General features: G+C 44.3%; 1 protein-coding gene across 5 annotated transcripts in view; it reads left to right on the top strand.

Moving 5' to 3' along the window:
- Positions 1-13,199, top strand: part of LOC311135756 (folliculin-interacting protein 1-like) — a 36,465-nt gene that overhangs the window by 21,370 nt on the left and 1,896 nt on the right. For all 5 annotated transcript variants that reach the window (XM_084169807.1, XM_084169804.1, XM_084169806.1 and 2 more), the window contains 5 exons: positions 673-874; positions 5,555-5,640; positions 8,864-9,010; positions 9,513-9,682; positions 11,498-13,199. In XM_084169807.1, coding sequence (XP_084025933.1) covers positions 673-874; positions 5,555-5,640; positions 8,864-9,010; positions 9,513-9,682; positions 11,498-13,199 — 2,307 coding nt within the window. The remainder of the gene's footprint in view (positions 1-672; positions 875-5,554; positions 5,641-8,863; positions 9,011-9,512; positions 9,683-11,497) is intronic.

The raw sequence follows: 13,199 nt of genomic DNA, 5'->3' as shown, positions 1-13,199 counted from the left end.
CAGCCAGGGCAACTAAGGAGTGGCTCAGTAAGAAGCATCTTAAGGTCCTGGAGTGGCCTAGCCAGTCTCCAGACCTGAACCCAATAGAAAATCTTTGGAGGGAGCTGAAAGTCCGTATTGCCCAGCGACAGCCCCGAAACCTGAAGGATCTGGAGAAGGTCTGTATGGAGGAGTGGGCCAAAATCCCTGCTGCAGTGTGTGCAAACCTGGTCAAGACCTACAGGAAACGTATGATCTCTGTAATTGCAAACAAAGGTTTCTGTACCAAATATTAAGTGCTGCTTTTCTGATGTATCAAATACTTATGTCATGCAATAAAATGCAAATTAATTACTTAAAAATCATACAATGTGATTTTCTGGATTTTCGTTTTAGATTATGTCTCTCACAGTTGAAGTGTACCTATGATAAAAATTACAGACCTCTACATGCTTTGTAAGTAGGAAAACCTGCAAAATCGGCAGTGTATCAAATACTTGTTCTCCCCACTGTATATAACTATTGTCTATGGTTCTCCACTTTTTCCAGGTTGAGATCTTATACCATCATAAGGCATCATTTAACTCTCTCCTTTGACTTTTGCCTGTTAATAATCCTGGCGTTCACGTCATAGTCACGATGTCTCTGTGTCCCCCATAGAATTTATGTTTATGGTTTCCCCCCCTGCCCCAGGTCTGTGGAGGAGAGCTTCAACATGTCGGATGAGAGCGGCGGTCCTAGCCTGGGCGTGGCGAGGAAGAAGAAGATAGCCATTGGCGTCATTTTCCTCCTCTCCCAGGATGAGGAGGAGAACAGCAAGTTCCAGGACTTCTTCTTCTCCCACTTCCCCCTCTTCGAGAGCCACATGAACAAACTCAAAAGTGCCATCGAACAGGTGAGGAGCTGCTCACATAGATATTGTTGTCGGTGTGTGGAAAAGTCTCCCTGGTGTATTTGACAGAGACAGAGATGTTAGATATACAAAATAATATGTAGGGAATGGAGAGGGGGGAAGCATTCAATCAGACTTGCACAGTGTGTTAAACATATACAATGTATGTGGGCCTAAAATGGAAAAGTAAAAACCATCTTGTGTTAAATCTCGACTTCTGTGTTAGATCTGTCAGCGCCATATATTTTTTTTGTGGCTGTATGTATTATTTACAGTGCTTTCAGAAAGTATTCACACCCCTTGACTTTTTCCACATTTTGTTGTGTTACAGCCTGACTTTAAAATGGATTAAAGTGAGAGTTTTTCTCACTGGCCTATACACAATACCCCATAATGTCAAAGTGGAATTATGTTTTTTGAAATTTTGACAAATTATTAAAAATGAAAAGCTCAAATGTCTTGAGTTAATAAGTATTCAGCCCCTTTGTTATGACAAGCCTAACATTTGTTTAACAAGTCACATAATAAGTTGCATGGACTGACTCTGTGTGCAATAATAGTGTTTAACATGAATTTTGAATGAATACCTCATCTCTGTACCCCACATATACAATTATCTCTAAGGTCCCTCAGTCGAGCAGTGGATTTCAAACACAGATTCAACCACAAAGACCAGGGAGGTTTTCCAATGCCTTGCAAAGAAGGGCAGATGGGTAAAAAAAAAAAAAAGACTGAATATCCCTTTGAGACTAGTGAAATTATTAATGACACTTTGGATGGTGTATTAATACACCATCACTACAAAGATATAGCTGTCCTTCCTAACTCAGTTGCCGGAGATGAAGGAAACCGCTGAGGGATTTCACCATGAGGTTAATGGTGACTTTAAAACAGTTTGTTTATTGGCTGTGATAGGAGAAAACTGAGGATGGATCAACAACATTGTAGTTACTCCACAATACTAACCTACTGACAGAGTGAGAAGAAGGAAGCCTCTACAGAAAAAAGAATACTCCAAAACATGCATCCTGTTTGCAACAAGGCACTAAAGTAATACTGCAAAAAATGTAGCAAAGAAAATAACTTTTTTTCCTGAATACGAAGTGTTATGTTTGGGGCAAATCCAATACAACACGTTACTGAGTACCACTCTCCATATTTTCAAGCATGTGGTGGCTGCATCATGTTATGGGTATGCTTGTAATCGTTAAGGACTGCAGAGTTTTTCAAGATAAAATTAAATGGAATGAAGCTAAGCACAAGTATAGTCCTAGAGGAAAACCTGGTTCAGTCTGCTTTCCATCAGACACTAGGAGATGAATTCACCTTTCAGCAGGACAATAACCTAAAACACAAGGCCAAATCTACACTGGAGTTGCTTACCAAGAAGACAGTTTTCACCTAAATCTGCTTGAAAATCTATGGCAAAACCTGAAAATGGTTGTCTATCAATGATCAACAACCAATTTGATAGAGGTTGAATCATTTTTTAAAGAATAATGGGCAAATGTTATACAATCCAGGTGTGGAAAGCTCTTCGAGACTTACCCAGAAAGAGTCACAGCTATAATCGCTGCCAAAGGTGATTCTAACATGTATTCACTCAGGGGGTTGAATACTTATCTAATCAAGATATACAGTTGAAGTCGGAAGTTTACATACACTTAGGTTGGAGTCATTAAAACTCGTTTTTCAACCACTCCACAAACTTCTTGATAACAAACTATAGTTTTGGCAAGTCGGTTAGGACATCTACTTTGTGCATGACACAAGTAGTTTTTCCAACAATTGTTTACAGACAGATTATTTCATTTATAATTCCCTGTATCACAATTCCAGTGGGTCAGAAGTTCACATACACTATGTTGACTGTGCCTTTAAACAGCTTGGAAAATTCCAGAAAATGATGTCATGGCTTTAGAAGCTTCTGATAGGCTAATTGACATCATTTGAGTCAATTGGAGGTGTACCTGTGGATGTATTTCAAGGCCTACCTTCAAACTCAGTGCCTCTTTGCTTGACATCATGGGAAAATCAAAATAAATTAGCCAAGACCTCAGAATTTTTTTTTTGTATACCTCCACAAGTCTGGTTCATCCTTGGGAGCAATTTACAAACGCCTGAAGGTACCACATTCATCTGTACAAACAATAGTACGCAAGTATAAACACCATGGGACCACGCAGCTGTCATACCGCTCAGGAAGTAGACGCGTTCTGTCTCCTAGAGATTAACGTACTTTGGTGCGAAAAGTGCAAATCAATCCCAGAACAACAGCAAAGGACCTTGTGAAGATGCTGGAGGAAACCGGTACACAAGTATCTATATCCACAGTAAAACGAGTCCTATATCGACATAACCTGAAAGGCCGCTCAGCAAGGAACAAGCCACTGCTCCAAAACCGCCATAAAAAAGCCAGACTACGGTTTGCAACTGCACTGCACTACTTTTTGGAGAAATGTCCTCTGGTCTGATGAAACAAAATTAGAACTGTTTGGCCATAATGACCATCGTTATGTTTGGAGGAAAAAGGGGAAGGCTTGCAAGCCGAAGAAAACCATCCCAACCGTGAAGCACGGGGGTGGCAGTATCATGCTGTGGGGGTGCTTTGCTGCAGGAGGGACTGGTGCACTTCACAAAATAGATGGCATCATGAGGAAGGAAAATTATGTGGATATATTGAAGCAACATCTCAAGACATCAGTCAGGAAGTTAAAGCTTGGTCGCAAATGGGTCTTCCAAATGAACAATGACCCCAAGCATACTTCCAAAGTTGTGGCAAAATGGCTTAAGGACAACAAAGTCAAGGTATTGGAGTGGCCATCACAAAGCCCTGACCTCAATCCTATAGAACATTTGTGGGCAGAACTGAAAAGGCGTGTGCGAGCAAGGAGGCCTACAAACCTGACTCAGTTACACCAGCTCTGTTAGGAGGAATGGGCCAAAATTCACCCAACTTATTGTGGGAAGCTTGTGGAAGGCTACCCGAAACGTTTGACCCAAGTTAAACAATTTAAAGGCAATGCTACCAAATACTAATTGAGTGTATGTAAACTTCTGACCCACTGGGAATGTGATGAAATAAATAAAAGCTGAAATAAATAATACTCTCTATTATTCTGACATTTCACATTCTTAAAATAAAGTGGTGATCCTAACTGACCTAAGACAGGGAGTTTTTACTAGGATTAAATATCAGGAAGTTTAAATGTACTTGGCTAAGGTGTACAGTGGGGGAAAAAAGTATTTAGTCAGCCACCAATTGTGCAAGTTCTCCCACTTAAAAAGATGAGAGAGGCCTGTAATTTTCATCATAGGTACACGTCAACTATGAAAGACAAAATGAGAGAGAAAAAATCCGGAAAATCACATTGTAGGATTTTTTATGAATTTATTTGCAAATTATGGTGGAAAATAAGTATTTGGTCAATAACAAAAGTTTCTCAATACTTTGTTATATACCCTTTGTTGGCAATGACACAGGTCAAACGTTTTCTGTAAGTCTTCACAAGGTTTTCACACACTGTTGCTGGTATTTTGGCCCATTCCTCCATGCAGATCTCCTCTAGAGCAGTGATGTTTTGGGGCTGTCGCTGGGCAACACGGACTTTCAACTCCCTCCAAAGATTTTCTATGGGGTTGAGATCTGGAGACTGGCTAGGCCACTCCAGGATCTTGAAATGCTTCTTACGAAGCCACTCCTTCGTTACCCGGGCGGTGTGTTTGGGATCATTGTCATGCTGAAAGACCCAGCCACGTTTCATCTTCAGATTTTTGCTCACCGTTCTTGTGATCATTTTGACCCCACGGGGTGAGATCTTGCGTGGAGCCCCAGATCGAGGGAGATTATCAGTGGTCTTGTATGTCTTGCATTTCCTAATAATTGCTCCCACAGTTGATTTCTTCAAACCAAGCTGCTTATCTATTGCAGATTCAGTCTTCCCAGCCTGGTGCAGGTCTACAATTTTGTTTCTGGTGTCCTTTGACAGCTCTTTGGTCTTGGCCATAGTGGAGTTTGGAGTGTGACTGTTTGAGGTTGTGGACAGGTGTCTTTTATACTGATAACAAGTTCAAACAGGTGCCATTAATACAGGTAACAAGTGGAGGACAGAGGAGCCTCTTAACGAAGAAGTTACAGGTCTGTGAGAGCCAGAAATCTTGCTTGTTTGTAGGTGACCAAATACTTATTTTCCACTATAATTTGCAAATAAATTCATAAAAAATCCTACAATGTGATTTTCTGGAATTTCTTTTCTCAATTTGTCTGTCATAGTTGACGTGTACCTATGATGAAAATTACAGGCCTCTCTCATCTTTTTAAGTGGGAGAACTTGCACAATTGGGGGCTGACTAAATACTTTTTTTCCCCACTGTATGTAAACTTCCGACTTCAACTGTATTAGTGCTTTATTTTTCATAAAAGTTTTACAAATGTTAGAATTGTTCTTCCACTTTGACGTTAGAGTATTTTGTGTTGATCGTTGACGAAAAATGACAAGTAAATCAATTTTAATACCACAACAAAATGTGGAAAAAGTCAAGGGGTGTGAATACTTTCTGAAGGCACTGTATCAGGTCTCTGTTCTTGTCAGTGTGTGTAGTCTCTCTCGCTACTCCCCCACCCCTCTTCTCCCCCTCCTCTAAGTACATGCCTCTTAACATGCCTCTATTCTCATTTACAAGGCCATGAAAATGAGCCGGCGATCAGCTGATGCCTGTCAGAGGGCTTTGGCTTACAGCCGCATGGTGGATGGCCTCAATGAATTTAGGTGAGTTACTCTTACTTTCATGTGTTTACTGAGACTGAGGCAAACCACACTGACAATGAAGCAGGAGGGGAGGGAGGACAGGTGTAGGGATAGTTTGTTGCCATAGCGACTCTGTATATTTCCTTTTATGTAACATACAGTACCAGTCAGAAGTTTGGACACACCTACTCATTCAAGGGTTTTTCTTTATTTGTACAATTTTTTTACATTGTAGAATAATAGTGAACACATCAAAACTATGAAATAACACATATGGAATCATGTAGTAACCACATTTTTTTTTAAACAAAACAAAATATATTTTATATTTGAGAGTCTTCAAATAGCCACCCTTTGCCTTGATGACAGCTTTGCACACTCTTGGCATTCTTTCAACCAGCTTCACCTGGAATGCTTTTCCCACAGTCTTGAAGGAGTTCCCACATATGCTGAGCACTTGTTAGCTGCTTTTCCTTCACTCTGCCGTCCGATTCATCCCAAACCATCTCAATTGGTTTGAGGTCAGGGGATTGTGGAGGCCAGGCCATCTGATGCAGCACTCCATCACTCTCCTTCTTGGTAAAATAGCCCTTACACAGCCTGGAGTTGTGTTTTGGGTCATTGTCCTGTTGAAAAACAAATGATAGTCCCACTAAGCCCAAACCAGATGGGATGGCGTATCGCTGCAGAATGTTTTGTTAGCCATGCTGGTTAAGTGTGCCTTGAATTCTAAATAAATCACAGACGGTGTGTCACCAGCAAAGCACCCTCACATCATAACACCACCTCCTCCATGCTTTACAGTGGGGAATACACATGCGGAGATCATCCGTTCACCCACACTGCGTCTCACAAAGACACAGTGGTTGGAACCAAACATCTCCAATTTGAACTCCAGACCAAAGGACAAATTTCCACCGGTCTAATGTCCATTGCTCATGTTTCTTGGCCCAAGCAAGTCTCTTCTTCTTATTGGTGTCCTTTAGTAGTTGTTTCTGTGCAGCAATTCGACCATGAAGGCCTGATTCACACAGTCCCCTCTGAACAGTTGATGTTGAGATGTGTCTGTTACTTGAACTCTGTGAAGCATTTATTTGGGCTGCAATTTCTGAGGCTGGTAACTCTAATGAACTTATCCTCTGCAGCAGAGGTAACTCTGGCTCTTCCATTCCTGTGGCGGTCCTCATGAGAGCCAGTTTCATCATAGCGCTTGATGGTTTTTGCGACTGCACTTGAAGAAACGTTCAAAGTTCTTGAAATGTTCCGTGTTGACTGACCTTCATGTCTTAAAGTAATGATGGACTGCCGTTTCTCTTTGCTTATTTGAGCTGTTCTTGCCATAATATGGACTTGTGCATTAATAAGGAAATAAATTCCACAAATTAACTTTTAAGAAGGCACACTTGTCAATTGAAATGCATTCCAGGTGACTACCTCATGAAGCTGGTTGAGAGAATGACAAGAGTGTGCAAAGCTGTCATCAAGGCAAAGGGTGGCTATTTGAAGAATCTCAAATATAAGATATATTTTGATTTGTCTAATACTTTTTTTGGTTACTACATGATTCCATATGTGTTATATCTTCACTATTATTCTACAATGTAAGAAATAGTAAAAATAAAGAAAAACCCTTGAATGAGTAGGTGTGTCCAAACTTTTGACTGGTAGTGTATATCAAAATGTCAGCGAGCAGTAGCTCATTAATCCACACCTTAGGTTAAGTTAGTGTGATGTAGTGTGACCTTCCTAACAGTGGCCAGTGTCCACACACGGTGTTCTCACAAGCCCAGCCAAAATAAGCTCATTAATAATCTGCACTGTAAGCAGAGAGGGAGCATGTAGTCCCTACCTGTCCTGTTCACACTCGCACACGGTGACGACAGGCCAGCTACACCCCTGCTGCTCCCAGTGTATGCTGGGAAATCCCATGCTGCAGAGCCACTGATGCGGTGGGAGGGGAGGGAGAGATGTGTTGGGCAGCGTGTGTGAAGGCTTCCCGTTGCTGCAGTCATATGCCTGCTGGCGCTGTGCCACGGCAACCCAATCCCCCTCGCTGAGGAAACACTATCTCCTTCAGACAGTGTCCGGGCTACCAGAAGAGTAAATAATATGTCAGTGCCATCAGCAGGAAGGCCAATATAGTCGCCCGATTTATATTTGTGTTTGACCATTGGTCACTGAGGTCATGGAAACATAATTGCTCAAAACAGAAGAAATGCCGCTTGATGACGAAGTCAGGTGTAAATTGACGCAGTTTGGTATAATACACACACATACCCACGGAGGCACTGCAGAGTGTTACTAAGATGGAATCACGCACACATACTATACTGATTGGATATCTTGTCAGATTGGGATATGATGAAAACAGCTCGAGTCTCTTCGTTCGTTGACTGACTTAAAATGCTCTGCCTGCACAACATTGGTATTGAGGTCACGGGGAATGAATGAAGTCTAAACTAAGACTCAGTCGGTTTTATAAATGTCCAGTGGACTTGACGTACCTTCACGTCCGTCGCTGCCTTAAAGTTCACCTGAACAGCTGGTCAGAAGGGATGTAAGTCTAGACCGTGGGCTGGCTTCCCCGCGTCACTACCCACGCCATGCCACGCCAGGGGCTTTTAATAGCTTATGTCATAATTGTTGCTGTGATGAACTTTACCTAAAGGTTTTGGATGTATGTGTTTGTTGAATAATAACATGAGGAGGGGAGAGTGGGGTTGAAGGGATATTAGTTAGGCGGTCTGCATATTTCCTAGCAGTGTGTCAAAATTAGCCCAGTCAGTTCAAACCAAAATCTGATGTAAACAACACCACTGCTGTTGTAAAAGGAGACGCGATATGCCTCAGGCAACTTGAGCCCTGGGTTCAAGTCGGTATATTTGTGTTTATCTTTAGTTTCTGTGAATTCCATTCAGGGAAAGACCACAAATCATCTATCTCCTCACTAACTGTCATCTCCTTCCTATAACCTATAGCTCTTGTTCGATAGTTACACTACTTGTTTTCCTCACTTATCAGCAAACATCTGGGCTCTAAAACTATAATACCGCACGTTCCTCCATCCTCAGAGATGCCTCAGTTCTGTGGAAAACTCTGGACTGCTTCCCGCTGTGGAATTTCCAGACGCTGAATTGCCTCAGAGAGAGGGTCTCCCTTGTAAGCAGGGCCTGGACTGAGAACTGTGACCCTCTTGTTCACCCCGAGACAATGATGGCTTGTGTTTCTCCCTCCCCCTCTCCAGGACGACCATCGTCAACCTTTACACCATGCCCCGCGTGGCCGAGCCCGTTTGGCTCACCATGATGTCTGGAGCCCCTGAGAAGAACCAGCTCTGTGGACAGTTCATGAGGGAGCTCTCCCTGCTCATGGAGCAGGCTTCAAAAAACCAGTTGAGTGCTCCTGTCTGTCTGTTTCTCTGTCTGTGAGTGCTGTGTGTGTGCAATAGTGAATGAGCTGAAAAGTCAGGAATCCCTGCCAATCTTTAGCTTGTTTTTGTAGAGGTTACAAAACCAAGCTGAACTTCTCCAATGTTCCACTCACTGCATTAGTATGCAGTAGTCTACTATGCAGTAGTCTACTGCCACGTGATTTAGACTGACCTGTGACCACTATGATGTATCTTTGAATGATCATGAGTTAGAGAAGAGGGAAGCAGCAGAACACGAGGCTGTGGTGTTGGTGGAGATTGAGAGAAATGAGTCAGACAGAGAGTGGAAGCAGTAGACAGTTTATGCGTCCAAAATGGAACCTTATTCCCTATGTAGTGCACTACTTTTGACCAGAGCCCTGGTCAAAAGTAGTGCACTAAATAAGGAAAAAGTTGTCACTTTGGGACACAACCAGTATGTGGAGAGCAGGCGCATGACCACTCTCTCATCCTCTTCTCCCAGGTTCCTCCCTGCCCTCCTCACAGCCATCCTCACCAACCACCTGGCCTGGGTGCCCACCGTCATGCCCAACGGACAGCCGCCCATCAAGATCTTTCTGGAGAAACACTCCTCTCAGAGCGTGGACATGCTGGCCAAGACCCACCCCTACAACCCTCTGTGGGCCCAGCTCGGTAAGGACAGATCGAATCTTACCTGGGTTAGTAGAAGTCGCAGTCTACTAGGTCAGCTGGCCAGTGCTCACAATCCTTAAATTCCATCCCAACATGGCATGCATGTTTGTCAGGTTTGATTTTTCAAGCTGTCAGATGGTATGAAAGTCATCATCACTCACTTCATGTTAAATAACATGGCCAGAAATATCTCTGTATAGTCGACTATTAAAAGACGATCCTATACTTAGCAGTGACTAGCTGTAAATACCAAATAGTGGGCTTCATTTTAGCACAGGCAACTTTAGTGTACAACTCCAACTAGTGGCTGAAAAGGATCAAACGCAACACAGAGCACTGATTCCCTCACTCTCACAAATGTAAAAGTTATACACTTTTGACCACATTTTCATATTTTAATTGTAGCTACATTGTAGAATAATAGTGAAGACATCAAAACTATAAAATAACACATATGGAATCATGTAGTAACCAAAAAAGTGCTAAACATATCAAAATATATTTTATATTTGAGATTCTTCAAATAGCCAACCTTTGCCTTGATTTCAGCTTTGCACACTCTTGGCATTCTCTCAACCAGCTTCACCTGGAATGTTTTTCTAACACTTGTTGGCTGCTTTTCCTTCACTCTGCGGTCCAACTCATCCCAAACCATCTCAATTGGCCAGGTCATCTGATGCAGCACTTAGTCACTCTGCTTCTTGGTCAAATAGCCCTTACACAGCCTGGATGTGTGTTGGGTCATTGTCCTGTTGAAAAACAAATGATAGTCCCACTAAGCCCAAACCAGATGGGATGGCGTATCACTGCATAATGCTGTGGTAGCCATGCTGGTTAAGTGTGCCTTGAATTCTAAATAAATCAGTGTCAACAGCAAAGCACCTCCACACCATCACATCTCCTCCTCCATGCTTCACAGTGGGAACCACGCATGCGGAGATCATCCGTTCACCTACTCTGCGTCTCACAAAGACATGGCGGTTGGAACCAAAAATCTAAAATTTGGACTCCAGACCAAAGGAACATTTTCACCGGTCTAATGTCAATTCCTCGTGTTTCTTGGCCCAAGCAAGTCGTCTCTTCTTATTGTCCTTTAGTAGTGGTTTCTTTGCAGCAATTCGACCATGAAGGCCTGATTCACACAGTCCCCTCTGAACAGTTGATGTTGAGATGCGTCTGTTACTTGAACTCTGTGAAGCATTTATTTGGGCTGCAATCTGAGGCTGGTAACTCTAATGAACTTATCCTCTGCAGCAGAGGTAACTCTGGGTCTTCCTTTCCTGTGGCGGTCCTCATGATAGCCAATTTCATCATAGCGCTTGATGGTTTTTGCGACTGCACTTGAAGAAACTTTCAAAGTTCTTGACATTTTCCGTATTGACTGACCTTCATGTCTTAAAGTAATGATGGACTGTCGTTTCTCTTTGCTTATTTGAGCTGTTCTTGCCATAATATGGACTTGGTCTTTTACCAAATAGGGCTATCTTCTATACAACACAACTGATTGGCTCAAACACCATTAAGAAATTCCACAAATTAACTTTTAACAAGGCACACCTGTTAATTGAAATGCATTCCAGGTGACTACCTCATGAAGCTGGTTGAGAGAATGCCAAGTGTATGCAAAGCTGTCATCAAGGCAAAGGGTGGCTACTTTGAAGAATTTCAAATATATTATTATTCTACAAATTTAAGAAAAACCCTGGAATGAGTAGGTGTGTCCAAACTTTTGACTGGTACCGTATGTAACAAAGTTGTGTAGTTAATTGGGATTAACTGTCGTTAACTGTGGTGTTGTTTGTTTTGTGCCTGTAGGTGACTTGTACGGGGCCATCGGCTCCCCGGTGCGTCTGTCCAGGACGGTTGTGGTGGGTCGGAGACAGGAGCTAGTCCAGAGACTCCTCTACGTGCTCACCTACTTCATCCGCTGCTCGGAGCTGCTGGAGACCCACATGCTTGACAGCGCTGAAGACGAAGCCATCGTCATCCCCGGCTCCCTCATCACCACCTCGTTGCGGCGTGGGGAGGTGGAGGAGTCCGACTATGTGCTGGTCACCATGCACAAACCTAGTGGAGACTACCTGAGCCAGGGTCCCGAGCCCCGAGAGGACAGCAACTACCCCTCAGACAGCAACAACAGCCTGCAGAGTAGCACCTACACAGACTCTGAGGCTGGCAATGGGCCTGAGGAGGACGAGGAGGGGGACAGTAGTAACAACAGCCAGGGCTCCAAGAGCAGCGTCCTGCAGGCCTCCAGCCACAACACCAACACTGTGCCCATCATCATCCACACGGAGGATGTTAGTGAGCCCACGCCGCTCAAGGAGTCACCAACCGCCTGTGTGGAGGCCAAGCTGGAGACACTGATGCGTGTGGGCTCAGCCTCCCCCAGGGAGCAAGCCTGTGTGCGCCTGGAGACCGAGCCTGAGGCAGAGTTGGAGGTCAAGGCCAGCCAGGAGGAGGTGACAAAGGAGATGCCCATCAAGGTGTTCCGCTCCTCAGGGATACCACTGGAGAAGAAGCCCCCTGACAAGACCATACCTGTACCTGTACCCGGGCCTTTTCTGTCAAACCACCGAGAGGAGCCTGCCACCAAAGTGCTGTTTCTCATCGGCGACCCCCAGTCCCCAGAGTCAGACACCGAGAACAGGAGGAAGAAGGTGGAGGAGGACATTAAGAAGCACAAGAAGTACATCAAGGAGAAACAGAGGCAGCAGCAACTACTACATCAAGCGCAACAACAGCTACTACAACAACAACATCAACAGAAACTACGACGACAACAGCAGCAACAGTTACTACAACAACAACATCAACAACAGCAGCAGCAGCATCAGAGTGGGAGCAGTAATGGTGGTGATCAGCGGGTGGTGTCTACAACCGGCACATCAGCGGACCAAACCAGGACCAACGGGAGGGGGGAGAAGACTCTGATGCGCGTCTCCAGTAAGATGCCCCAGTGGAACCCTGTCAGCGAGGAGGAGTGCTCGGAGCTGTTCAATGAGTACTTCAGTGACGACAACCCTGTAGAGACCAGGACTATAGACGACGTGGCGAAACGCCTGGAGTTGTCGAGCGGCACGGACAAAACCCAGAAAGAGCTGCTGGACCCTTCGGGAGTCCAGAGCAGCAGTAGCACTAAGGGACAGGAGGGTACGGGACAGGTAGGTGTGGGTGTGGGTGTGGGGGAGGCTGACGTCCAGACCAGGTGTAGGTGTTGCTCCACGGACACGTCGGAGGCAGGCTCCTGTAGGAGTTGTTCTGCTGAGCAGGACAAGGGCATCGTGATTTCAGTAACGGTCCGCCAAGGGGACAACAAAGAGAACCAACAAAAGAAGGTGGCCCCGCTTAATGACTGGGAGATCCCCCGGAACGAGAGTTCGGACAGTGCGTTGGGGGACAGCGAGAGCGAAGACACAGGGCAGGACATCCACAGGCAGAGCGAGAGTGACATCTACTACAGAGAGGATCAGGAACCAGACGAGTGGCAGGAGGAGGTGGAGGTCCCCTTCCCTGG

This window comes from Coregonus lavaretus (genome assembly GCF_964263955.1).
Source record: "Coregonus lavaretus genome assembly, chromosome: 10".
Lineage (NCBI taxonomy): Eukaryota > Metazoa > Chordata > Actinopteri > Salmoniformes > Salmonidae > Coregonus > Coregonus lavaretus.
This window is presented reverse-complemented; position numbering and strand designations above follow the sequence as displayed.